Source organism: Ochotona princeps, chromosome 25, assembly GCF_030435755.1.
Source record: "Ochotona princeps isolate mOchPri1 chromosome 25, mOchPri1.hap1, whole genome shotgun sequence".
NCBI classification, from domain to species: domain Eukaryota; kingdom Metazoa; phylum Chordata; class Mammalia; order Lagomorpha; family Ochotonidae; genus Ochotona; species Ochotona princeps.
In genome coordinates this window covers 3,786,673-3,808,437 of record NC_080856.1, presented here as the reverse complement: position 1 = coordinate 3,808,437, position 21,765 = coordinate 3,786,673, and the positions used below count along the sequence as shown (strand labels likewise).

The 21,765-nt window shown below is 44.5% G+C and overlaps 1 protein-coding gene across 2 annotated transcripts in view; it reads right to left on the bottom strand.

Annotated features, from left to right (window-relative positions):
• TNPO3 (transportin 3) overlaps positions 1–21,765 on the bottom strand; it is a 184,774-nt gene that overhangs the window by 112,500 nt on the left and 50,509 nt on the right. For both annotated transcript variants that reach the window (XR_009244230.1, XM_058655037.1), the window contains exons 14-21: positions 21,628–21,704; positions 19,993–20,053; positions 19,061–19,201; positions 17,908–18,024; positions 16,866–16,960; positions 13,716–13,872; positions 12,068–12,235; positions 7,995–8,107 (exon numbers count right to left, since the gene is read on the bottom strand). Coding sequence is in view for 1 of the 2 variants with exons in the window: in XM_058655037.1 (XP_058511020.1) it covers positions 7,995–8,107; positions 12,068–12,235; positions 13,716–13,872; positions 16,866–16,960; positions 17,908–18,024; positions 19,061–19,201; positions 19,993–20,053; positions 21,628–21,704 (929 nt within the window). In the remaining variant the exon portion in view is untranslated. The remainder of the gene's footprint in view (positions 1–7,994; positions 8,108–12,067; positions 12,236–13,715; positions 13,873–16,865; positions 16,961–17,907; positions 18,025–19,060; positions 19,202–19,992; positions 20,054–21,627; positions 21,705–21,765) is intronic.

The window sequence follows — 21,765 nt, the reverse complement described above, 5'->3', positions numbered from 1 at the left end:
AAGGTGACCAATTTCTGATGCACTTTCCTCATTTGTTAGCTACCTAATGATGTTTTTAGCACTAGATTCTTCACAAATAAGGATAGTGAACAAAATACAATCCAACTAGTGTAGGCTGCTACAGCAGTGATGAGAGCGGCCCCCGGTTGAAGCTCTCCGCAGCACAGCCCTCTCGGCTCGGGTGAACTCTGCTGGGCGCACAGAGGCGTGCTGCTTTCCCCATTCTCCTCCAAAGGTGCATTCTGTTTACAAAGCCCAGTCTAGCAACTAAATCTCTATCAGCCGTTGATTTTCTAGTTGAACAAGCTGCCCAGGGTTTCCTCTTGTGGGAGGAAGGGAGAGCAGAAAGGGTTAAAGCAAGCAGAAAAGGAGGCAGGGGTGGGGAAGAGGAAGTAGGTCTTGGTCCTCCGGCAAATGCCCCTGTGGTAAGACAGCTCAACAGTCACCCAGCCCCGCTGTTCCCAGAGGCCCCTTGGCCCTAACCTGGTCATCACGCAGCTGACATGCGCCAGCGGCATTCTCCCGTGGCGGCCTCCACAGCCATGACTGCTCAAGCTCGGGAGGGTGGGGAGGGGGTCGCGGCACTAGTGAATGCACTCGCCCCCTGGGACTCTTCCAGGCCCACAGCCAGTGTGAGAAGACAAGTCATCTTCCACTTGTCGGCAAAGGAGCAAACTGCTAAGATCCAAACTAAACGAAAATGCAATGCAAGCTACTGCTGTAACATGCCCATATCTGGATTCCAAACCAAAAAGAAACTTGATTAGACCTCAAGACTTGATTCTACAGAAGATTCTGGAAGCTTTCTTCCAGTCTCTCTCTATCTTAAAAAAGTAGTGAAAATGAAGATCGTCCAGTTTTACTGGGATTCTGCCATTTCCTCTCTGTGGATTTAACAAGCTTTACTATAAGCACTGTAGTCTTTGGTCCATTTTCAGACTCATACTGGCTGTTAAGGAAGCAGTCATACTGATAATGTCAGGAAGCAGGGATGGAAACCAAGACAAGCTACTGTGTAGGAAGGTGTCTAATGACAAAAAAGGAAACCCTGAACCTTACTTCTGGCATTTAATTGATTATTTCTAGGTTTTCATTTCATTTGTTTATCTCAACTGTCATTTTCCAGTTCCCAGTCCCCAAATTCTAATTGTTCCATCATACTTGCTAATACCTCTAAGGTCATTATTTCTCAAGTCCCATAATTCTATCCCAAGGGTGTGCTGAGAAACACAGCTGATTTGCTCTAAAGTCTTGCCAGTTAACGGAGAATGGTAGTTGGCAACCGAGAGCTTGACCAGACATTTCCACCCCTCCCAGGCCTCTAATTTTAAGGCCAGCACTTTCGGTGTTCAACATATTTTGGTTAAAAGGTCCACACAATAAACGCCAACACAGACAAACGGCAGTGTTTCTTGGGGTTCCAATGAATCATCTGGTGTTTGGGAAGCAAGAATGGTATTTTAGAATGAGAAGTCCCAGCTTTGTTCAAGTTGACCAATTTAGCAGGGAATTAATTACCACTACCATGGGAAACACAGGCTGGGACTTGCTGAGATGAGACTGAACCAGTTCCCCTCCCTGCAAGGATGGCAAACAAGGCAGCTTGTTGAGGCAGGAGTTACAGGATCTTAAGACCAAAAGGGAGACAGAGTCATGCTCGGATTTAAGGACACCACACGTACTCCAGCAAGAGCTACTATGGGCAGGTGAGAGATCTCCAACCATTTCTCTAGCACCTAAACACAATCTCTTCCATTCACCTCTCACCACTATGTCACGGCCCCGAACTACAGGGGAGCTGCCAAACTTGTTTAGCAATCAGCTCCAGTAGGCCAGGCTGGTAGTACACTGTATGTTCCCACATCAGAGGAAAAAGATGATACAGTTTTGTTCATAGCATTTTAAAATTTAGGTTCCTTTTTCTTGCCCGAACATTTCTCTTATATTAGGTCATGATGCCGATGACCTTGATTTTGGACATACCCTATTGTTTTTACCTGACATGTTTTAGCCTCACTGGGGGAATATGGGCTTGGTTGAGACTTATTCCAGAATGTGTGGGTGGCTGCCTTTGAATTGGCAGGAGACATGCCCCAGCTAGTTTTTCAAGTACATAATGACATTCTGACAGTTTCTTTTCTAAGAAGAAAGGATTTAAAATTCACTATTCATCTACTATGTGCAAGATCGTCCTTAGATTTCCACTTTGCATCTCTTAGTATACTTGTGAAAGAGTATCAACCCTATTTTATAGATAAACTCAAGTTCAAAGCAGAAGGGTAAACACGGGAGGACCAACACTGACACACTGACATTCTGACTTGTGAAGGATTTTGCCAGCATCATGCCTGAGCTTAGGAAATCACTCACAATGCTCTGGCCCTTCTGATGACCAACACTACCAACACAGGTCAAAACAGAGCAGAGAGCAGCACCTGGGGGGATTCTATCATGTGAGCCAGTCTGGAGACAGAATGCTATGCCTCGGGGAAGAGCCACAGCCAGAGGGAACCACACGATTCTGTGAGGTTATCCGAATCAATAGAGGCCGTCCTACTTCACGGGAAATCCCTCCGCAGACCACATGTGTCACGAACTGGTCACATGCTATTTTTTGATCATGCATGTCACTTGATCTTTGGCTCTGTCAGTTTTACTGCTGGTGCATGAAGTTAAGCCACTAGGTAAACTGTGACATAAAAGCACTCCATGGTTTGGGGTTTTAACATTAACAACTGTTGGAGATATTTCAAGGGATACAAAAGCAAACCATTTTCGAAAGTGACACTTACAAATCAGAAAAAGATAAACTTCTAAAACACTGCTAAAAATTCATTTCATTTACTTTCTAATGACTAGGTCTGGTTTTAAAAGTATAACATGACAAAATGCAAATACTAGAGAAAGTTATAAAAGCCCTCTCCTTCCTGTCCCCCTTGTATCGCTTCTCAGAAATTTACTACGCATATCATCGACAGCCTTTAAAATCACAAGTTAGTCCATTTTCAGTAGTATCAAAATAAGAAACAGAAAAAAATTTAACTAATGAGGCAAAAGACCTGTACACTAATAGCTATAGAACACTGCTGATACAAATGACAGGTCAATGAAAGATGTGCAGTGCTCACGGAATGAAAAACAATACTACCAAGACTTCAGGACACCTAACGCAGCCTACACAAGTAACACAAGTCCTAACCAATATTCCAGCGACATTCTTCTTGGGGGCAGAAATAGAAATGTGTCTTAAAAGTCATATGGAAAAAAACAGACAAAGCACTTCGGAAAAAGAATGAAAGCAGAGGTTCCACACTTCTCAATTTCAACACATACTACAAAGCCACTGACTGTACCTATTGACATAAAGACAGCCATAGGAGCAAAGGAACGCAGAGAGCAGAAATAACCCATGGCTTATGGTCAAGTGATATCTGACGAGACTGCCAACACTGTTCAATAGGCAAAATCTCTGACAAACGGTACCGGGAAAACTGGATAACCATATGTAAAAGAAACTGGGTCCTTAATCTACCATCATATACAATAACTGCATCAAAGGCCTAAAACCAAACTACAAAAATGCATGAGAAACTTCTTGACACGATTTTGGCAATAATTTCCTACACATAGCAAAAAAAGCATAAATAACAAAAGTAAAAATATGCTACATAAAAGTTTAAAATTATGGGGCCCAGCATGGCAGCCTAATGGGTAAGTCCTCTCCTTGAATGTGCCAGGATCACATTTGGTCACAGTTCATGCACTGGCTGCTCCACTTCCCGTCCAGCTCCCTGCCTGGGACCTGGGAAAGCAGTGGAGGACAGCCCTAGTCCATGGGCCCCTGCACCCATGTGGGAAACTTGGAAGAAGCTCTTAGCTCCTTGCTGCAGATTGGCTCAGCACTAACCAGTACGGCTGGTTGGGGAGTGAATCAGTGGAGAGATCTTTCTCTTCTTGGTAAATCTAATAAAAATAAATCTTAAAAAAAAATTTTTTGAAACTTTTGTGACTTGGGCCCGGCGCAGTGGCCTTCCTCGCCTTGAACGCACCAGGATCCCATGTGGGTGCTGGTTCTAATCCCGGCAGCTCCACTTCCCATCCAGCTCCCTGCTTGCAGCCTGGGAAAGAAGTCAAGCCGTTCCAAAGCCTTGGGACCCTGCACCCGCATGGGAGACCTGGAAAAGGCTCCAGGCTCCTGGCTTCAGATTGGCTCAGTTCTGGCCGCTGCGGCCACTTAAGGAGTGAATCAACAGACGGAAGATCTTCATCTCTGTATATCTGACTTTCCAATAAAAATAAAAAATCTTAAAAAAAAAAAAAGTGTGATTCTAAAATTTTATGTATTGGCTCAACTGACTATTCCTCCACCTCCAAGTGCCACATCTCATATGGTCACCCGTTCATGTCCTGGCTGCTCCACTTCCTATCCAGCTCTTTCCTTGCGGCCTGGGAAAGCAGCAGAGGACGGCCTATACCTTGGGACCCTGTAGAAGCTCCTGCTCAGCTCTGGCTGTTACGGCCATTTGTGGAGTGAATCAGGGGATGAACGAATTCAGTCCAAGCACTCCAACACTGGAGGCAGATAGCCGAGCGGTGTTTTTACCCACTGCACTGCGATGACTGTTGCCTGCAGCTTCCTAACTGCTGAACCAAATGCCAGGAGTTCTATGCAGTTTCCAAGTTAATACATACTAGCACAAACATATTATTACTTTACATGCAAAAAGAGTATCAAGTCAGGGTAATATAAAATCCAAGGTAGCTATAAAATCCAATTGAAGTAGCAGCCATTAATAGTATCAAAGACCATTCAGTCTTAGAACCTTCAGGCAGGCTACAGTTAAGACACTATTTAACACAGCTTGATCCCACACTGCAAAGCCTAGGTTCAAGTCCTGGTACTGTTCCTAACTCGAGCTTCTTATAAATGAGGACTCTGTGAGATACTGGCTCAAGTGTGTGGGTCCCTGCCACTCACATGGGAGAGAATTAGATTGAGTTCCCATCCTCAGATTCAGGCTCAGGTAGGCCCAGCCACTGTAGGGACCAGGAGGAATGAGTCTATGGCTGGGAACTTTGTCTCTCAAATAAAAAAATTTTAAAATGTCACATAACTTCTGATTCAGCGGATAAATTTTAAGAAACATTTTCAAAAGAAGGAAATTTTTATTATCTCTAATACTGAAAAAGTAAAATCAATCTAAATATATACTAAAAGCAGCACTAAAATAATACCAATTAACATCTTTGGAGCTATAAAACACTGATTATGAAAGTGTATGCATTGGCCCGGCGCCGTGGCCTAGCGGCTAAAGTCCTCGCCTTGAACGCTCCGGGATCCCATATGGACGCCGGTTCTAATTCCGGCAGCTCCACTTCCCATCCAGCTCCCTGCTTGTGGCCTGGGAAAGCAGTCGAGGACACCCCAAGGCTTTGGGATCCTGCACCCACATGGGAGATTCGGAAGAGGTTCCAGGTTCCCGGCTTCAGATCAGCACAGCACCGGCCGTTGCGGCCACTTGGGGAGTGAATCATCGGACGGAAGATCTTCCTGTCTCTCCTCCTCTCTGCACATCTGATTTTATAATAAAAATAAATACATCTTAAAAAAAAAAGTATATGCATTGTGACACAGAGGGCTAAACTGTTACTTGCGATGCCAGCGTTCCCTACTAGAGTTCCAGTTGGAATCCTAGCTGCTCCAGGTGCCTGTTACAGGGCCTGGGAAGGCAGAAGGTGGTTGGTGTGCAGTCCAGCTTCCTACCACCCAGAGGGAAGACCAGGATGGATTCCATGGCTCTTGGTTTTGGCCTTTCCCCAGACCTGGCTGCTGCGGCCCCTGGGGAAATGAATCAGTGGATGAAAGATCTCAAATCTCTTTGTAGCTTTGCTTTTCAAATAAATACATCAATGTATACTGACAGCAAAAACTAGCCAAAACCTCAAAACCCCAAAAAAATCATTATGCTAAAATGTTTACTTATTTGTTTGAAAGGCAGAGAGACACACTCCCCACACAAAAACAGATCTGCATCCTCTGATTCACCTCCCAATGCCTGCACCAGCTGGGCCTGGCGCAGGTCACACTAAAGCCGAGAACTCAATCTGGGCCCACCCGCTGGCTGGCATGCTCCACAAGCTGTGCCATCTGCTGGTGCAGCCCAGGCGCACATTAGCAGCAGGTCAAGATAGACAAAAATTAGGGCTCATCAGTTAGGACTCATCCTGGGTACTCCGACACGGACAAGTGTCACTTTAGTTTTTTTTTTTCCCTAGTTTTCATTTGAAAGACATGCACACATACAGGCAGGGAGGGAGAAAGAAAAAGATACAAATGAAGGAGATTTTTCCATCTGCCTGATTTATTTCCCAAATGTCTACAGCTGTCAGCAGTTCAAGGCTGAAGCGAAGAGCCTGAGCCTCCAACTGAGTCTCCTGCATGGGCAGAAGGCATCCACGTAGTGAATTACCTCCTGCTGCCTCCTGGGGGCGCACCTGCAGGAAGCTGTCTCAGAAACAGTGAGGGCCAGGACTCAGACCCGGCACTGCGATACTGCATATGGGCTTTTCCAGCTGGGACTTCACCTATGCAACAAAGGTCCATTCCCACTTTGCATTTTTAAAGACTTGTTTTTATTTGAAAGGCAGAGCTACAGAGAGAGAGGGAAGATGGAGGTGGGTGGGGAGAGAAAAGACATAAAGAGAGAGAGAAGGGGAGAAGGGGGAAAGAGAGAGTTCTTAACCTGAGTCCTCCTCCACTGCCTTCCCAGGGGACTGACGGGCCAGAAGGTATGCCCGGGCGGCAGGTCTGCTATGCCACGGTGCTGACCCCTCCCCTTACAGTCTAACAGTTAATCCGGAGATGAATCCAAATAAATTTTCATGTGGTCTATAAAACTCCCCTGAAATGACGATTTCAGATCTTCAGGCAGGGAACTTACTCGATCTAGTGCACTCAAGCCTACATCACTACTGTTCTTATAACCACCACTGTCCTGCATATCTGGGCACTTGCACTGCTTTTTCTTTTCTTTTTGTTTAAAGGGCAGAGACAGAGAGAGGAGGAGAAACAGAAATCTTCCATCCATCCACAACAGCCGGCACTGGGGCGGGGGCGGGGGAAGCCAGGAGCTGCAGTGATAGAACCCAGGTTTCCGAGCCACCAGCAGCTGCCCTCCCAGGTGTCTCTACAGGGATCGGGACAGTGAGGGAAGCAGCAAGCAATGTAACAGCACCCTGACATGAAATACCAGTGTCTTATAGTACAATGTGCTGCGCCATATGCCGGCCCCAGTTCCCTGTTTCTTTGTTTGCTTGTTAAATGAATGTTTATTTATTTAAAAAGCAGAGTTAGAGACAGAGGTCTCATATCAGTTAGATGATATACAGGATTTAAGTGATGTACATAAAAGGGTACTTCATAAAGTTCATGGAAAAATGTAATTAAAAGAAGCTTGCTTTCGTGCAAAAATATCAAAATCTAAGCATAACTTTTTCATACCATGAATTTCCAAGATTTTCCTAAAGACACAGGAATATACAGTGTGCTGAATTTTTGCCCTTACATTGACTTCCAATACCAATTTGTGCAATTCTATGTTAAGCAGACACTAAATTATGAAGTTTTAAGAATATATAAGGGTCCAGCACCTTGAATGCACTGGGATCCCACATAGCGGCCGGTTCTAATCCCAGTAGCCCCGCTGCTCATCCAGCTCATTGCTTGTGGCCTGGAAAGGCAGCTAGGGATGGTCTAAGGCCTTGGCACCCTGCACTCGCTTGGGAGACCCAGAAGAGGCTCTGGGCTCCTGGCAGTAGCTTGTGGAGTAAAAATCATCGGATGGAAGATCTCCCTCTCCCTTTGTATATCTGATTTCGCAATAAAAAAATAAATAAATGAATCTTAAAAAAAAAAAAAAACCTGAGACAAAGCCATTTACGCATGCACCGCTACTGCTGCTAACATTCCCTTCAGCAGCTGCGGCGCCACTCACCTAGTAACTTGCTTGTGGAAGTCTGTAAGTTGTTTGTGTGTCACTGTGACAGCTCCTACAGTTGTCTCCTTTGGCAAACCTTTCAAGGAATTCTCTAACCATCGACAAAAAGTCTGTTTAGGAAGAAGAGCAAGAGTTTTATTATTATTATTATTATTTAGATTTATTTACTTTTATTGGAAATTCAGATTTTTAGAGAAAAGAAGAAACATAAAAAGATCTTCCATCTTCAGGTTCACTCCCCAAGTGGTCGCAATGGCCAGAGCTGGGCCAATCTGAAGCCAGGAGCCAGGAGCTTCTTGTGGATCTCCCATGTGGGTGCAGGGTCCCAAGGCTTTGGTCCATCCTCCACTCCTTTCCCACAAGCAGGGAGCTGGATGGGAAGCTGAACAAACCAGGACACAAACTGGTGCCCATGTGGGATCCCAGGGCTTGAACGGGAAGACTACCACACTGAGTCATTGCACTGGTGCCACTAATACATTTTTGAAAATATTTTATTTATTTGAAATAGAATTACAGAGACAGAGAGGGAGAGATACAGAAAGAGATTTTCCATCAGCTGGTTGACTTTACAAATGGCTGCAATTAGCCCAGGCCAGGCAGAAGCCAGGAGTCAGACCCTTCCTCTGAATCAACACACAGAGGCATGGGTCCAAGTGCTCAGCTTGTTCTCTGCTCCTCTCCCAGGCACATTAGCAGGGAGTTGGATCAGAAGTGGAGCAGCAGGCCTAACACGGTAGCCTACTGGCTAAAGTCCTCGTCTTGCATGTGTGGGGATCCCATACGGGGACCAGTTCTAATCCTGGCTTCCCATCCAGCTCCCTGCTTGTGGGCTGGTATAGCACAGGACGGCCCAAGGCCTTGGACCCTGTACCCTCATGGGAGACCCGGAAGCAGCTCCGGGCTTTAGATAGTCTCAGCTCCATCCACTGTGGCCCCCAGCAAGCGAGCCTGCAGATGGAAGATCTTTCTCTCTGTCTCTCCTTCTGTCCATAGATCCTTTTCTTAAAAAAAAAAAAAAAAAAAAAGGCCTTCCACACATTTGGAAGGCCAGTTTCTTTTAGATGAACTATTGTACTGTTCAAGCAATCAAATGTATACGACATTTTAAAAACCAAGGGATGTAACAAAACTCCAGTGTCAGCAAGTTCATATCAACGGTCACACAGCACAAAGAGCAGGAATACAAAGTCTGAGCACTTTAGAAAGTACACATGGATATGAGCGCAGGCTCTGAGGAACTCAAGCCCACCTCTGCAGAAGCAGCACTGATTCTATCCCTTGAGGACACCTGCCTGCTCTTTAGATTAGAACAGTGACACTTACGATATTAAGACCATTTATTTCTAGCTGTGCTCTTTATCCCTTTCATGTGCTATTCAGAATGATCTGCCTCTACTCCCCTTTACTTCCTTCCTCTTTGAACTAAAAATCCAAATTCTAGTGGTTTCTTCTGGGTTATTTTGAGTTTAACTGTTGTGCTTTGAGTCAGCTCTAATTTTTCTTCACTCATACCTTTTCACTTCTGTGTGACGGAGAAACCGAGAGAGGTGTCTTCCATCTGCTAGTTCACTTCTCCAATACTTGCAGCATCTGGGGCTGCAGCAGCCTCAAATCATGAGCCAGAAACTAAGTTTGGGTTTCCTCGGGTGGTGGCTAGAATACTTGTACTGGAGCCAACTATGGCTTCCTTCACGCACCAGCAGAGGACAGCCACTACAATATGGGATGCAGGCACCCCAAGTGACAGATAAAACAAATGTACCATGTTGGGCCTGGCGCCGTGGCCTAGCAGCTAAAGTCCTTGCCCTGAATGCACCGGGATCCCATATGGACGCCGGTTCTAATCCCGGCAGCTCCACTTCCCATCCAGCTCCCTGCTTGTGGCCTGGGAAAGCAACCAAGGACGGCCCAAAGCTTTGGGACCTGCACCCACATGGGAAACCTGGAGGAAAGTTCCTGGCTTTGGATCGGCGCAGCACGAGCCATTGCGGCCACTTAGGGAGTGAATCATCAGACGGAAGATCTTCCTCTGTCTCTCCTCCTCTCTGTATATCTGACTTTGCAATAATAATAATAAAAATAAGAAAAATGTACCATGTTGCCTGCCTCGTTCACTGTTTTTTTTTAAGACTTATTTATTTTTATTAGAAAGTCAGATACACAGAGAAAAGAAGAGAGAGAAAAATCCTCTGTCCACTGGTTCACATCCCAAGCTGCTGTAATGGTCAGTGCTGAGCTGATAGGAGCCAGGAGCCAGGAGCTTCTTCTGGGTCTCCTATGTGGGTGCAGGGTCCCAAGGCTTCGGACCATCCTCGACTCCTTTCCCAGGCCAGAGGCAGGAAGCTGGATGGGTAGCAGGGCCGTTGGGATTAGAACCAGCACCCATATGGGATCTTGGCACGTGCAAGGCAAGGACTTAGCCTTTAGGCTACCGCACTGGGTCCTTTCACTCTTTTCTTAAGTGTGATGTATATTTTGGTCATAGTTTCAACCATAAATTTACTTTCTTATAGCCAGTTTTTATTTTTTCAATTAACATGTATCTATCATGCTCAATCATGATCAAATAGGACAGAGTGAGCATTACTTTCAAAGGATACAAAGTCAAAAAAAAGCAAGCATGGGTAAAAGCCTCAGGACAGACAGAGCTCTAATTCAGAGTGTTTTGAAATCTAAAAATGACCCATGCATAAACTGCAACCTCTCCTGTAACAAATACACGATTTAAACTCAAATGCAGTCAAAAGGGGCCAGCACTGTATCACAAGCGGCTGCGCAGCCCCCGTGACACTGCTACCCCATGGCTGGCCACTAGTTGCTGCCCCTTTAGATCTAGCTCTCAGTTATGACCTGGGAAAGCAGCAGACAACCGAGTGCTGCAGTGACTGGGTCACTCACAAATGACTCCAACACACCAGAGCCAGGAACACGGAGGCAATGGCTCAAGCACTTGGGGCATCTTCTGCAGCTGCACCAGGTGCATTAGTGGCAGCAGGAATAGAGCTGGAGCATCCCGGACTTGAAGCAGCACTTGGATATGGAATGCCAGCAACACAGGTGGGGCTTCGGCTGCTGTAGGGCACTTACACAGTAAGTTCTTGTATGCATGTGGCTTCCTCAGTGTGCTGCTGTTCAAATTTGTTGGTCTCATTTCCTTTCACTTAGCCACATATTTGTAAATCAAGAATTTGCTTATAAATTTATATAACAAGTCTCCATAGAGATTTAATTTCTCAAGCCAAAGGCTTTTGGAATTGAAGACTAAAGGTGGTCCCTCAGGGCTTAAAGAATACTCTTTAAGAAAAGGCAGAGTGCTATTGCATTAGACTGCAATGGCACGTGCATAATCCACAACTAGCAAGAACGGAAGGTCCTGCTCAGTACGAATTCTTACCCACTGATGGTCTGGAAGGCAGCTCATTTTAGGTTCATTTGTATAATTTCGTAAACTGCTTTTATATTAATAGTTAAAATCATAAATCCTATTTTAATAACTCACAGGTTATAGTATACCTTACTACTATACTTAGAAAACACCTATTACATAATATACAACTTGGTTAAACTCTACAACATTGACACAAGCACACTTCCAAAAATTCAGTAAGAAATGACTAGCTTCCTATGGGCCTCTTTATCTACCATTTAATAAACAGCATTATAGCTAAGACTGGTTCCACGGACATAAAGCAGGGCTGGTTTCAGAGTGAGGGCTGGTAAGGGCAGCATCCCATATTGGAGCACCAGCTCCAGTCCTGGCTTCTCTGCCTCTGATTCAGCTTTTGCTAATGCACTTGGAAACGCAGTACAAAATGAACCAAGCCCTTGGGCCAGGCCATCCATGTGGGACACACGGATGGAATTCTTGGTCCTGGCTTTGGCCAGCCTCAGCCCTGGTTGTTACAGTCATTTGATGCATGAATGAGGGGATATAAGATCTCTCTGCCTCTCTCACTCTGTCAGTAAATATATAAAAATATCTTGAAAGATAAAGTCAGGGTTGGCCTCAAGGAGTCAATGCTCATTTATTATGGGGTATGCACAGAGTCCTCACCAATCCACCTTACCGGCCTGTCGACCTGCATGATCTCCCAGAGCACTTCAGCCACGTCTGGCAGGGTGTAGGGGGGCAGACAGAAGCAGCATGTGTGCAGCAGCTGGCTGACAAGCTGCTGGCCAAGCTGGGTCATCACTTGTGCAATCAGTTCTTTCCGTAATTCAAAGTCCTCTTCATGCTGCAAGAGAGCACAAACCCAAAAGACATGTGGTCCCAGTCTCAACTTTCCAAAGACCAAGTACTGTATTAGCCTCATGTCTTCCCTCATGAAGAAAAGTTAAGTGTGTCACAAATGAATCCATAAAGTCAATTTACTCATCATCTGAAAGAAAACATTAGGAATTTGGTACCAAGAAAACTGGCATTTACAAAAATTAAACATAATACTTGAGATTACAAGGCAGAGACAACGGTTAAGTATTAATATTAGCAATTCTCTTAATTTTTTCCTTTTAAAATATTGTGCTACTTCCTTTTTATAAAACCAACTGAAATGAGAATTGAATATTTCTACTAAAAAATCCTGATTTTTCCCTTTTTGTTACTGTCTTTACGTACATACACATATACCTAATTAGCTTCAGAAAAATCTTTTAAAAATTATCTTTCTGGGTTGGCACTGTGCAGTGGATGATAATGTCAGGATCCAACACAGGAGTGCCCGTTTGGGTCCTGGCTACCATACTTTCCATCTAGCTCCCCCAAAGCACTGGATGATGGCCCAGGTGTGTGGGCCCTTCCCACTCACGCAGGAAGCCCAGAATGGAGTTATGAGTTCCTGGCTTTGACCTTGCCCAGCCCTGGCCACTGTAGCTATTTAGGTAGGAAATCAGTAGCTATAAGACACATTACTGCCACCATCACTCTACCTTTCAAATAAATAGATTTTAAAAAGCCTTATTATTTTACTTGAAAGTCAGAGTTACAGGGAGAGAGGGATAGACAGAGATTTTCCATTGGCTGTTTCATTCCCCAAATGGTCAGAACAGCAAGACCTGGGCAGGTCGAAAGCCAGGAGCCAGGAGCTTCCTTTGGGTCTCCCATGTGGATGGCAGGCTCAAGTGCTCAAGTTGTCTTCCACTGCTTTCCTGGACTATTAGGAGGAAGCGGAATTGGAAGCGGATCAGCAGGACTCGAACCAGCTCCTCCATGGAAGGATGCACTACAGGCAGTGTCTTGACGTGCCACAGCACAGCACTGGCCGTCATACTGAGCTTCTCTGTAAGATTTCACGCCCTTGTTTGCTATCTTCTCCCACTAGGCACTAATGCTGCCTCTACCTGACGGCTCCACTGAGCTCCCTTCTCTTCCACTTATCCCAACCCCTTTCTGTTGACAGCCTTCTCTTCTGTGAACTCAGAGCAACCATAATTATACCATTCATTTGACAACTAAATATTGTCTTCTTGTTAGTGAAGTATTTATATTTGTTAATCTCTTTAACAAGATTTTAAATGGTCTTGGAGGAGGTATAGTTTTGTACAACTTGTAGCACTCAACATCTTAGATCTAATATTGCTATTTTGTTAGCGAATGATCCATTATGGTAAATATTTACCAATACACATTAAATTAGGTAATGTTAAGGTACTAGTTTTCTCCTAAAGAGTAAGGACAATATAAACAGTGAATCTGAAACGTGCAACGTGTATACTTACATCATTGGCTACCCCTGTGTGAATGAGGTCTCGCAGGAATCGCATGACACTACAATTGGCATCTCGGTGGTCTAGAGTGGTAGAGGCAATAGCCCACTGTAAGATTGGGATGACTACTTGGCTCCTCAGTAAAGTGACAGGGCTACGTTGAATAAACCTGGTGTGAAAAAAGAAGCTTGGTATAAAAACAGCTGGGACAAAGATACATGGTGCCGGGGTGGCAGGGAGGGATGAAGAGACATAGTTTGGGGGATGCTCTGGGCAGATGATCACTAAATGGTGGACACCGAATATCAGCAACCCTCCCTAATGTCACTGTGGCGCTGCCTAACCACCTCCGCCCCCTGGTGCTGCAGGGTGTTGACAGCAGGAGAGGCGCGGTGTGTGGGAAAGAGGGATAAGCAGTACATACAAGCTATACTTTTCAGGTAGTTTTGTTGTGAACCTGCTTTTTGAAAAAACAAAATGTCAGGAAAAACCAGGGACTATATCTTAGATCAGCAAGTGAAAAGATATGTGTCCAAACACAACTTGCAATGATGAAAGATCAGCCAGGCAGTTAAGAACTGGAAATTCTCATGGGTTAAAAAGTCCGGTTACAGCAGCATTCCCCCAGCACACACCTTCGAATACCAATTTCTAGGACACCAACAGTATTACCTAAAAACAAAACAAAACCCAAACCAAAAGTTGTGTGTTGAAATAAGATTTGTGAAATGATAGATTTTACTGCTACAATTTTTGTTTTATTGGGAAAACACAGGCACCACTCCAAATAGCAATGATATCCACAAATTTAAGCTGTTCTGTACTATGGGAATGTGTGTCATACGTAACTGACATCTAAATTAAAAAATGATGTGTGATTGTAGCACATAAAATGCACCCAGAACTTAAGGTAATAAACACTTTTGGAAGCAAATGCTACACAAGTGGCTCCCCAACAAGGACCCAACATTGTGAGAAGATCCTACACTCCCACTTCTAAAATTCAATCTGTAAAAGTCCAAATATATAACCATTACTCTTTGTAACATAACACGTTTGCCTTATAGGAAGTTAAACATTGCACAGCACAAACTGATTAGTTAACAAACTAAATTTTGAGCAGTGAACCAGCACATGGATTCTTTGTGTCTCAAGCAAAATAGAAAGTGAATTTGCTTTCTATTTTTTTAAGATTTATTTATTTTTATTGGAAAGGCAGATATTCAAGAAAAGGAGAGACAGAAGATCTTCCATCCGATGGTTCACTCCCCAAGAGACTGCAACAGCTGGAGCTGAGCCAATTCGAACCCAGGAGCCTGGAGCCTCTTCCAGGTCTCCCATGTGGGTGCAGGGTCCCAAAGCATTGGGCCATCCTTGACTGCTTTCCCAGGCCACAAGCAGGGAGCTGGATGGAAAGCAGGGCTGCTGGGATTAGAACCGGCACCCATATGGGATCCCGGGGCGTTCAGGGTGAGGACATTGACCACTATGCTATTGCACCCTTGTTTTGTATTTTTAAACTGATATAGTGTTTATAGACTCCTTTAATATATGAAAAAGAATATTTCCTGGTCCAGCAAGACGGCTCAGTGGCTAAATCCTTGCCTTGCACGTGCGGAGACCCCATATGGGTGCTGATTCATGCCGGAGCTTCCACTTCCCATCCCACTCCCTGCTTATGGCTTGGGAAAGCAGTTTAGAATGGGCTAAAGCCTCGGGACATGCACCTGCATGGGAGACATGGAACAAGCTCCCGGCTCTGGATTGGCTCAGCTCTGGCTGTTGGGGCCACTTGAACCAGTAGATGTAAAATCGTTCTTTCTGTCTCTCTTTCTCTCTGTAAATCTGCCTTTCCAGTAAAAAAAAAAAAAAAAAAAACAAGTATGTCCCAAACTTATATCATTTGTGTGAAGAGCAGCTCTAAGGATTAGTTTTGCAAGGAACACATTTCAGAAAAACAAGCTGACAGCCCTGTCAATGACTAACTGAAAGCAAGAAAGGTTTTTCTGGGCTGCTGCCTGGTGCCATAGCCTCGCTTGCCACCTGAGGCACTCCTGTACATCTATCACACAGGATGCCAGCATGGAGTGCGTGGTTTGAATCCCAGGTGCTCTGTATCTTTGGGGCAACAGATGATGGCTCACAGGCCTGGGTCGTGCCACTCATATCAAAGACCCAGCAGGGACTGCAGGTCCTGGTTTTAGGCTGGTCTACCCTCCCTGTTGCTAGTGAGTCATCTCCTTGTCTCTCTGCTTCTCAAATACAATAACATTTTAAGGGCCCGGCGCCGTGGCCTAGTGGCTAAAGTCCTTGCCCTGAACGCGCCGGGATCCCATACGGGCGTCGGTTCTAATTCTGGCGGCTCCACTTCCCATCCAGCTCTCTGCTTGTGGCCTGGAAAAGCAGTGGGGAACAGCCCAGAGCCTTGGGACCCTGTACCCACACGGGAGACCTGGAGGAGGTTCCAGGTTCCTGGCTTTGGATCGGCGCAGCATGAGCCGTTGCAGCCACTTGGGGAGTGAATCATCGAACGGAAGATCTTCCTCTCTGTCTCTCCTCTTTGTATATCTCACTGGCCAATAAAAATAAACAAATCTTAAAAAAAAAAATAACATTTAAAAAAGGCTTTTCTAACCTGTTCCAAAGCTAACATCAACAACAAAATTTCAATATTTAATCTTAAAAACCAAGCAGTCAATACTGCTTTATAGTAATAAGCAATTCAGTGCTTCTTTTTATATATAAAAAAAGCAGTGATTTGATTCTAACACTTTAGCTGAGAACCAAGAAGAAATTCAAGCCCCAGTGCAGTAGCCTAGTAGGTAAAGTCCTCCCCTTGCAAGCAACAGGATCCCATATGGGTACCAATTTGTGTTCTGGCTGCTTCACCTCCCATGCAACACCATGCTTACTGGCTTGGGAAAGCAACAGAGCATGACCCAAAGTCTTGGGACCCTGTACCCATGTGGAAAACCTGCAAGAAGTTCCTCGCTCCTGGTTTCAGATAAGTTCAGCTCCGTCACTGCAGAGATTTCGGGAGTGAACCAGCAGATGGAAGATGTTCCTCTCTCTTTCTCTCCAATCTGCAAATCTGATTTGCCTTTCCAATAAAAATAAATAAATCATCTAAAAAAAAAAGGTATGTTCTTCAGCATGCCCTACCTGGTGGCCAGCCGGAATAGGTCATCCACAGTGTCCGGGTGGTTCTGTAGGCCACTCTGTTGCTCTAAGAGCTGAAACGTGGGGATGCACAGTGCCTGAAACAGACGAGGGATTCTAAAATAAATGCTCACACAAAAATACAACAGCACTCAGACTTGCCACCAAACACAACACAGAACACAAAAGGTAATCACAGATGGGAAAACAAAAGATCATGAAAGAATCAGATCAAGAGAAGACTGGGGCCGACGTGGCGGAATAGTAAGCTAACCCTCAGCCTGTGGTTCTGGCAAGGGCAACTCTGCCTTTCAAATATACATATAAATCTTTAAAATAAGTAAGGACGAATAACAGACTGAAATCTTTCCTAGTTAACGAGCAGGATTTTCACATATTACGTCCATAACTTCAGAATGATTTCAGAAAGAGCTAAAGGTATGGATTTCAGCTGAGATACCATTTCAAAGCTTCACAAATTTCGAAAAACAGTGTTCATGACCAAGCCATGAAAGGATCAGATGGAGGTTTCTTGGTAAAACCACTATCTTAATGGAAAAGGAGCAGCACTTTCACTCCCCAATACATCTACAACACCCCAGTCCCCCTCCCCACTATGCCCCAAACTCTCTGCCTAGAAGGGAAGAAAAAACAGTATATTAGAAGCCTCTTTCACTGCCAATTATTAACCCTCAAACTCTCCGTGCTGCTAAGTAAACTAGTTCACTGGCTATTCCAAGCAAGACACTAAAAATAAAATCATGTTTGATCTTAGTGCTATTTTAAATCCCTTTTCCCACTCACCCTTCCCCTCAACACATTGTCTGAAGCACAAATCCCAGCAGTAAGTGTGTAATGATTATATTAATGCCAACACTGTCTCTTTCTGTCTCATTCTCCCAAAGCATGAATTTCCTGTCCAGAGGAAACTCGGAAAGTTTCTACCTCTGTTATTAAGCAATCACCAAGGGTGGGTGGTGACGAGCACAGTCAGGACGTGGGGTCCTCCAGGCCTGATTCATGGACCCTCCCAATGAAAGCCTACCTGGAGCATGTCCAGGAGTCCCTGACGACAGCCTTCCTCCATGCCATACTCATCCACAAGGATACTGCCAAGGTATAAGAAACAGGAATGCTGATGTACATGGTACACATTCACCATCTATGGAGGCAAAACCACAAACAACGAGTTCAATTCCTCATGCTTCATCAAGTATCAGTTCATAAGGTGGAAGTTTGGCTTAGCAGAACACGTGGGCTTGACAGCCAGATCCGCTTTTCATCTCACTTCCCTACGTCCTGTGCCCTAGCTTCTTCACTTCCTTCACTCTAGTCTTGTCCCTGCTATGAGGTTAGTACCAGCACAAATACCTTAGTGTCCTAAGCATAGGAGTCCCACACTGAACACTCCATCTGAAAGCACTCCAACAGTGAGTATACCATCATAATTACAGATGAAACTTAGAAATAAAAAGGGTAAGATTTATTCTTTAATAAGTAGGAGTTGTAAACTCATGTAAACAATTCTAGTTAGAATAAAATTCCTTTGGGGGCTAGTGCTGTGGCACAGCTGTTTAAGCCCATGCTTGCAACTGCCAGCATCACCTGCCAGTGTGAGTCCTCTGGTTACTCTGCTTCCAATCCAGCTCCCTGTGATGCTTCTAAGACAGCAGGGCTTGGCCTGAGTTCAAGGCTCCTGTCACCTACATGGGAAGCCCAATGGAGTTCCTGGCTTCTGGCACTGCCCTGGCCCAGCTCTAGCTACTGCGGCCATGTAGAGAGTGAACCAGAAGATACAAAATCATTTTCTTTCTCTGTCCCTCCTCTGTCATTTTAGCTTTCAAATAATTAAATTTTTAAAAAGAGAGAAAGAGAAAGCAAAGCATGATTTGCCATTTTCCCCATGAAAATTAATACAAAGATGTTTACCTTTGCCAGTTACTGAGTTACCCATAAGTCATTCCGCTCACATATAACTTCACACTGGAATGTGTAGCTATTTAAACTACCATCACTTAGAAGAAGTATCGGCCGTTTCCCTTGTACACCACAGGTGTACAGACAATAGGTACTGATCTCTTGTTTATTTTGTTTTATTTAATAAATGAAAAGCATTTCATTTTATCAGCAACGTTTTTGTTTCAGTGATTCTTACTTGAAACTGCACAACGTAACCTTGTCCTTCAAGGGAAACTCACCTGGGTGACAAGTGGCTGCAGCAGGGCTGCAGATCCTTTGCCTACACAGCGAACTGCAAAGCGCAGGCATCTGCAACAACGTTCTACAATCCGATTATCAGCTCGGTGCTTATTTAGAGTCTCAGACAAAACCGGCCATATCTGAGTCAAAAGTGCAAGAAAAAAAATAGAATGGCCTTGAGTTGGTAACATCTGATTTGGATTTTTAAAAATATGAACAAAGCCTTCAAAAGAAGTCACACCCTGCCTGCTGCTGACTGGTATGTGTGCCTGTGCGTGTACACAGGCTCCTAACACTGTCTCTCACTGAAACTCAACCACTTCTTAGGAGAAACACGGCAAGCGTTTTGGAACAGGAAGGACATGTCTTTAATTGTTAAGAGATGCCACTCTCCTACAGCTGACTTCATGAATAAGGATAAAAAGAGTACATTCTTACAGCAGATATTTAGTAGTTTCAGGAATGGGGAAGACACTGACCTAAGGAAGTTAGGGGAATGACATCACCTGGCTGAGCACCAGTGGATACTCAGTGTGGCTGTGATTTTCTGATGTGAAAAGCACATCTCAAACCCCAATTCCTGATCCGCATTACCCTCTGCGGAAGAGCAGCAGGGAAGTATTCGGTCAGTGGCAACATTGAAGCCATGAGCTGTGTTACAAACATTTTGCTATTGCTGATAAGGCCTGCCAGCAACTCCAGAAAGCACACGCGAATCCTTTTCTACTTCTTTATTGAGCTTCAGGATATTGCCCAACACCCTGTTTTATTATCACATCTAAATATTTTAAATATTTAGATCATTCTGTACCTCATGTGAGTGAAACCACAATCATACCATGGAAGATAGTACTTTCTCAACTAAGCTATACAAATTCTTGTACGAGGAAACCAAAAACGCCATGATCCCACAGCACTCCTCAGGACTTACTTCTTGTATGACCTTCTGGCATGGATGAGTCTGTCCATTTTCCACAATAGGATTAGTGTGTCTGGGAAAAGACAAAACCCCAAATAGTGAACGAATGTTTTCACTGAAGGCCCAGGCTCCAATCTGTGTTTACACAGAATCATTCTTGCCAAATAATGAAAGCCAGAATGCAAAGTTCTTTCCTTACCTAAACACCTTCTCCTTCTACTCCACTCAAACACAAGCACATGCTATAACTCATGATTTCAGTTTTTGCCACTGCCACTAGAATATGCGAATTTGATGTAACTTCATATGAATGGGAAGCCCACGGGGGCACTACAACTATCCCATTTTCCCTGTAATCTGAATGTGTAGCTTCTCTAAATTAAAAATGTTATCTGAATCTACTATGAAGAACCAAGTATTGTTCTACTGCTACCATCAGAAGTTAGACTTCGGCCAGCATTGTGGCACAGTGGGTAAAGCACTGGCTGCAGCACAGGCATCCCCTGTTCTCAGTTGGAAACCCAGCTGTTCCCCTTATGATCCAGCTCCCTGCTAATGTGCCTGGGAGAGCAGCAGCAGACGGCCCAAGCGCTTGGGCTCCTGCACCAGTGTGGAAGACGCAAAAGAAACTCTGCCACCTGGCTTCAGTGTCACCCCACCCTGGCTTCTGCCACTATTTAGTGAATGCACCACAGGCTAGGGCTCCCCCCAACCACACTCTGTAACTCTACCTTTCAAACTGGTTATGGCCTGGGAAAGCAGTGGAGGATTGTTCAAAGCCTTGGCACCCTGTACCTGCATGAGAGACCTGGAAGAAGCTCCAGGCTCCTGGCTTCCGATTGGCCCAGCTCTTGGTTCACTTAGGGACGAACCAGTGGACAGATCTTTCTGTCTCTCCTTGTTTTCTGTAAATATGCCTTCCCAATAAAAATAAATCAATCCTTAGAAAAATTAAATTTTCTTTATTATGGACATCTACATCCAGTGCAGATTTTCGCCTTATTGTGAAATAGTGTCAGTGTTAACAAGCCCTCCTCATAGCACATATTAAGGCTCTCCCAATTATACAAATAAACAAAGCACTGTACCAACTCAGAGATAGCATAATCAGTAATAAACACAAACAATACACAGACTTCCTCTAACCATCGGCCTGACATTCCAGTTCACCTACAGGTCTCACAAACTGTAAGCTACCTAACTGAAGATACATAGTTCAAACACAGTCACTCACAATGCCCAACCATTAAAGAGACCCCATTGCTTTCTCGTATCCATACTCTACCCAGCACTGATTTTGAAACTGTGGTTTCTGTAACAGTAAGCAGCATCATAATCTTTCCTTGGGATCTTATGAGATAGCACTCAGTGGTCTGATGAGCGCTAAAGGTGATTCCAAAGCATGAGCAAGTTTGAGAATCATTCAACTGCACTCCACAAGAATCAATTATACTTTAAAAGACCTTTTTAATAAAGACTAAGCAAGAATGGTTTCTCAGAATTCATCTTTGCCTCAAAATTCCATGTAACAAGCTTAGTCTCTTGTCAAGACCATGGGTGGTACTTGGCAGAACTTGTATACTTGACTACAGAATGGTTTCATTTGAGCCTTTAATCACAGTGAGGCATCCAGAGTCATCCTCTTACCTGAATATCACTGCCAGGCGATCCAAGAATACCGAGGGATCTGAGGACATGCCATTGCTGGGCTCCTGAGACAACAGCTAAGTGGACAAATACAAGAGCTGTCACACGACACACATCCTAACACATGAGCTCTGCTTC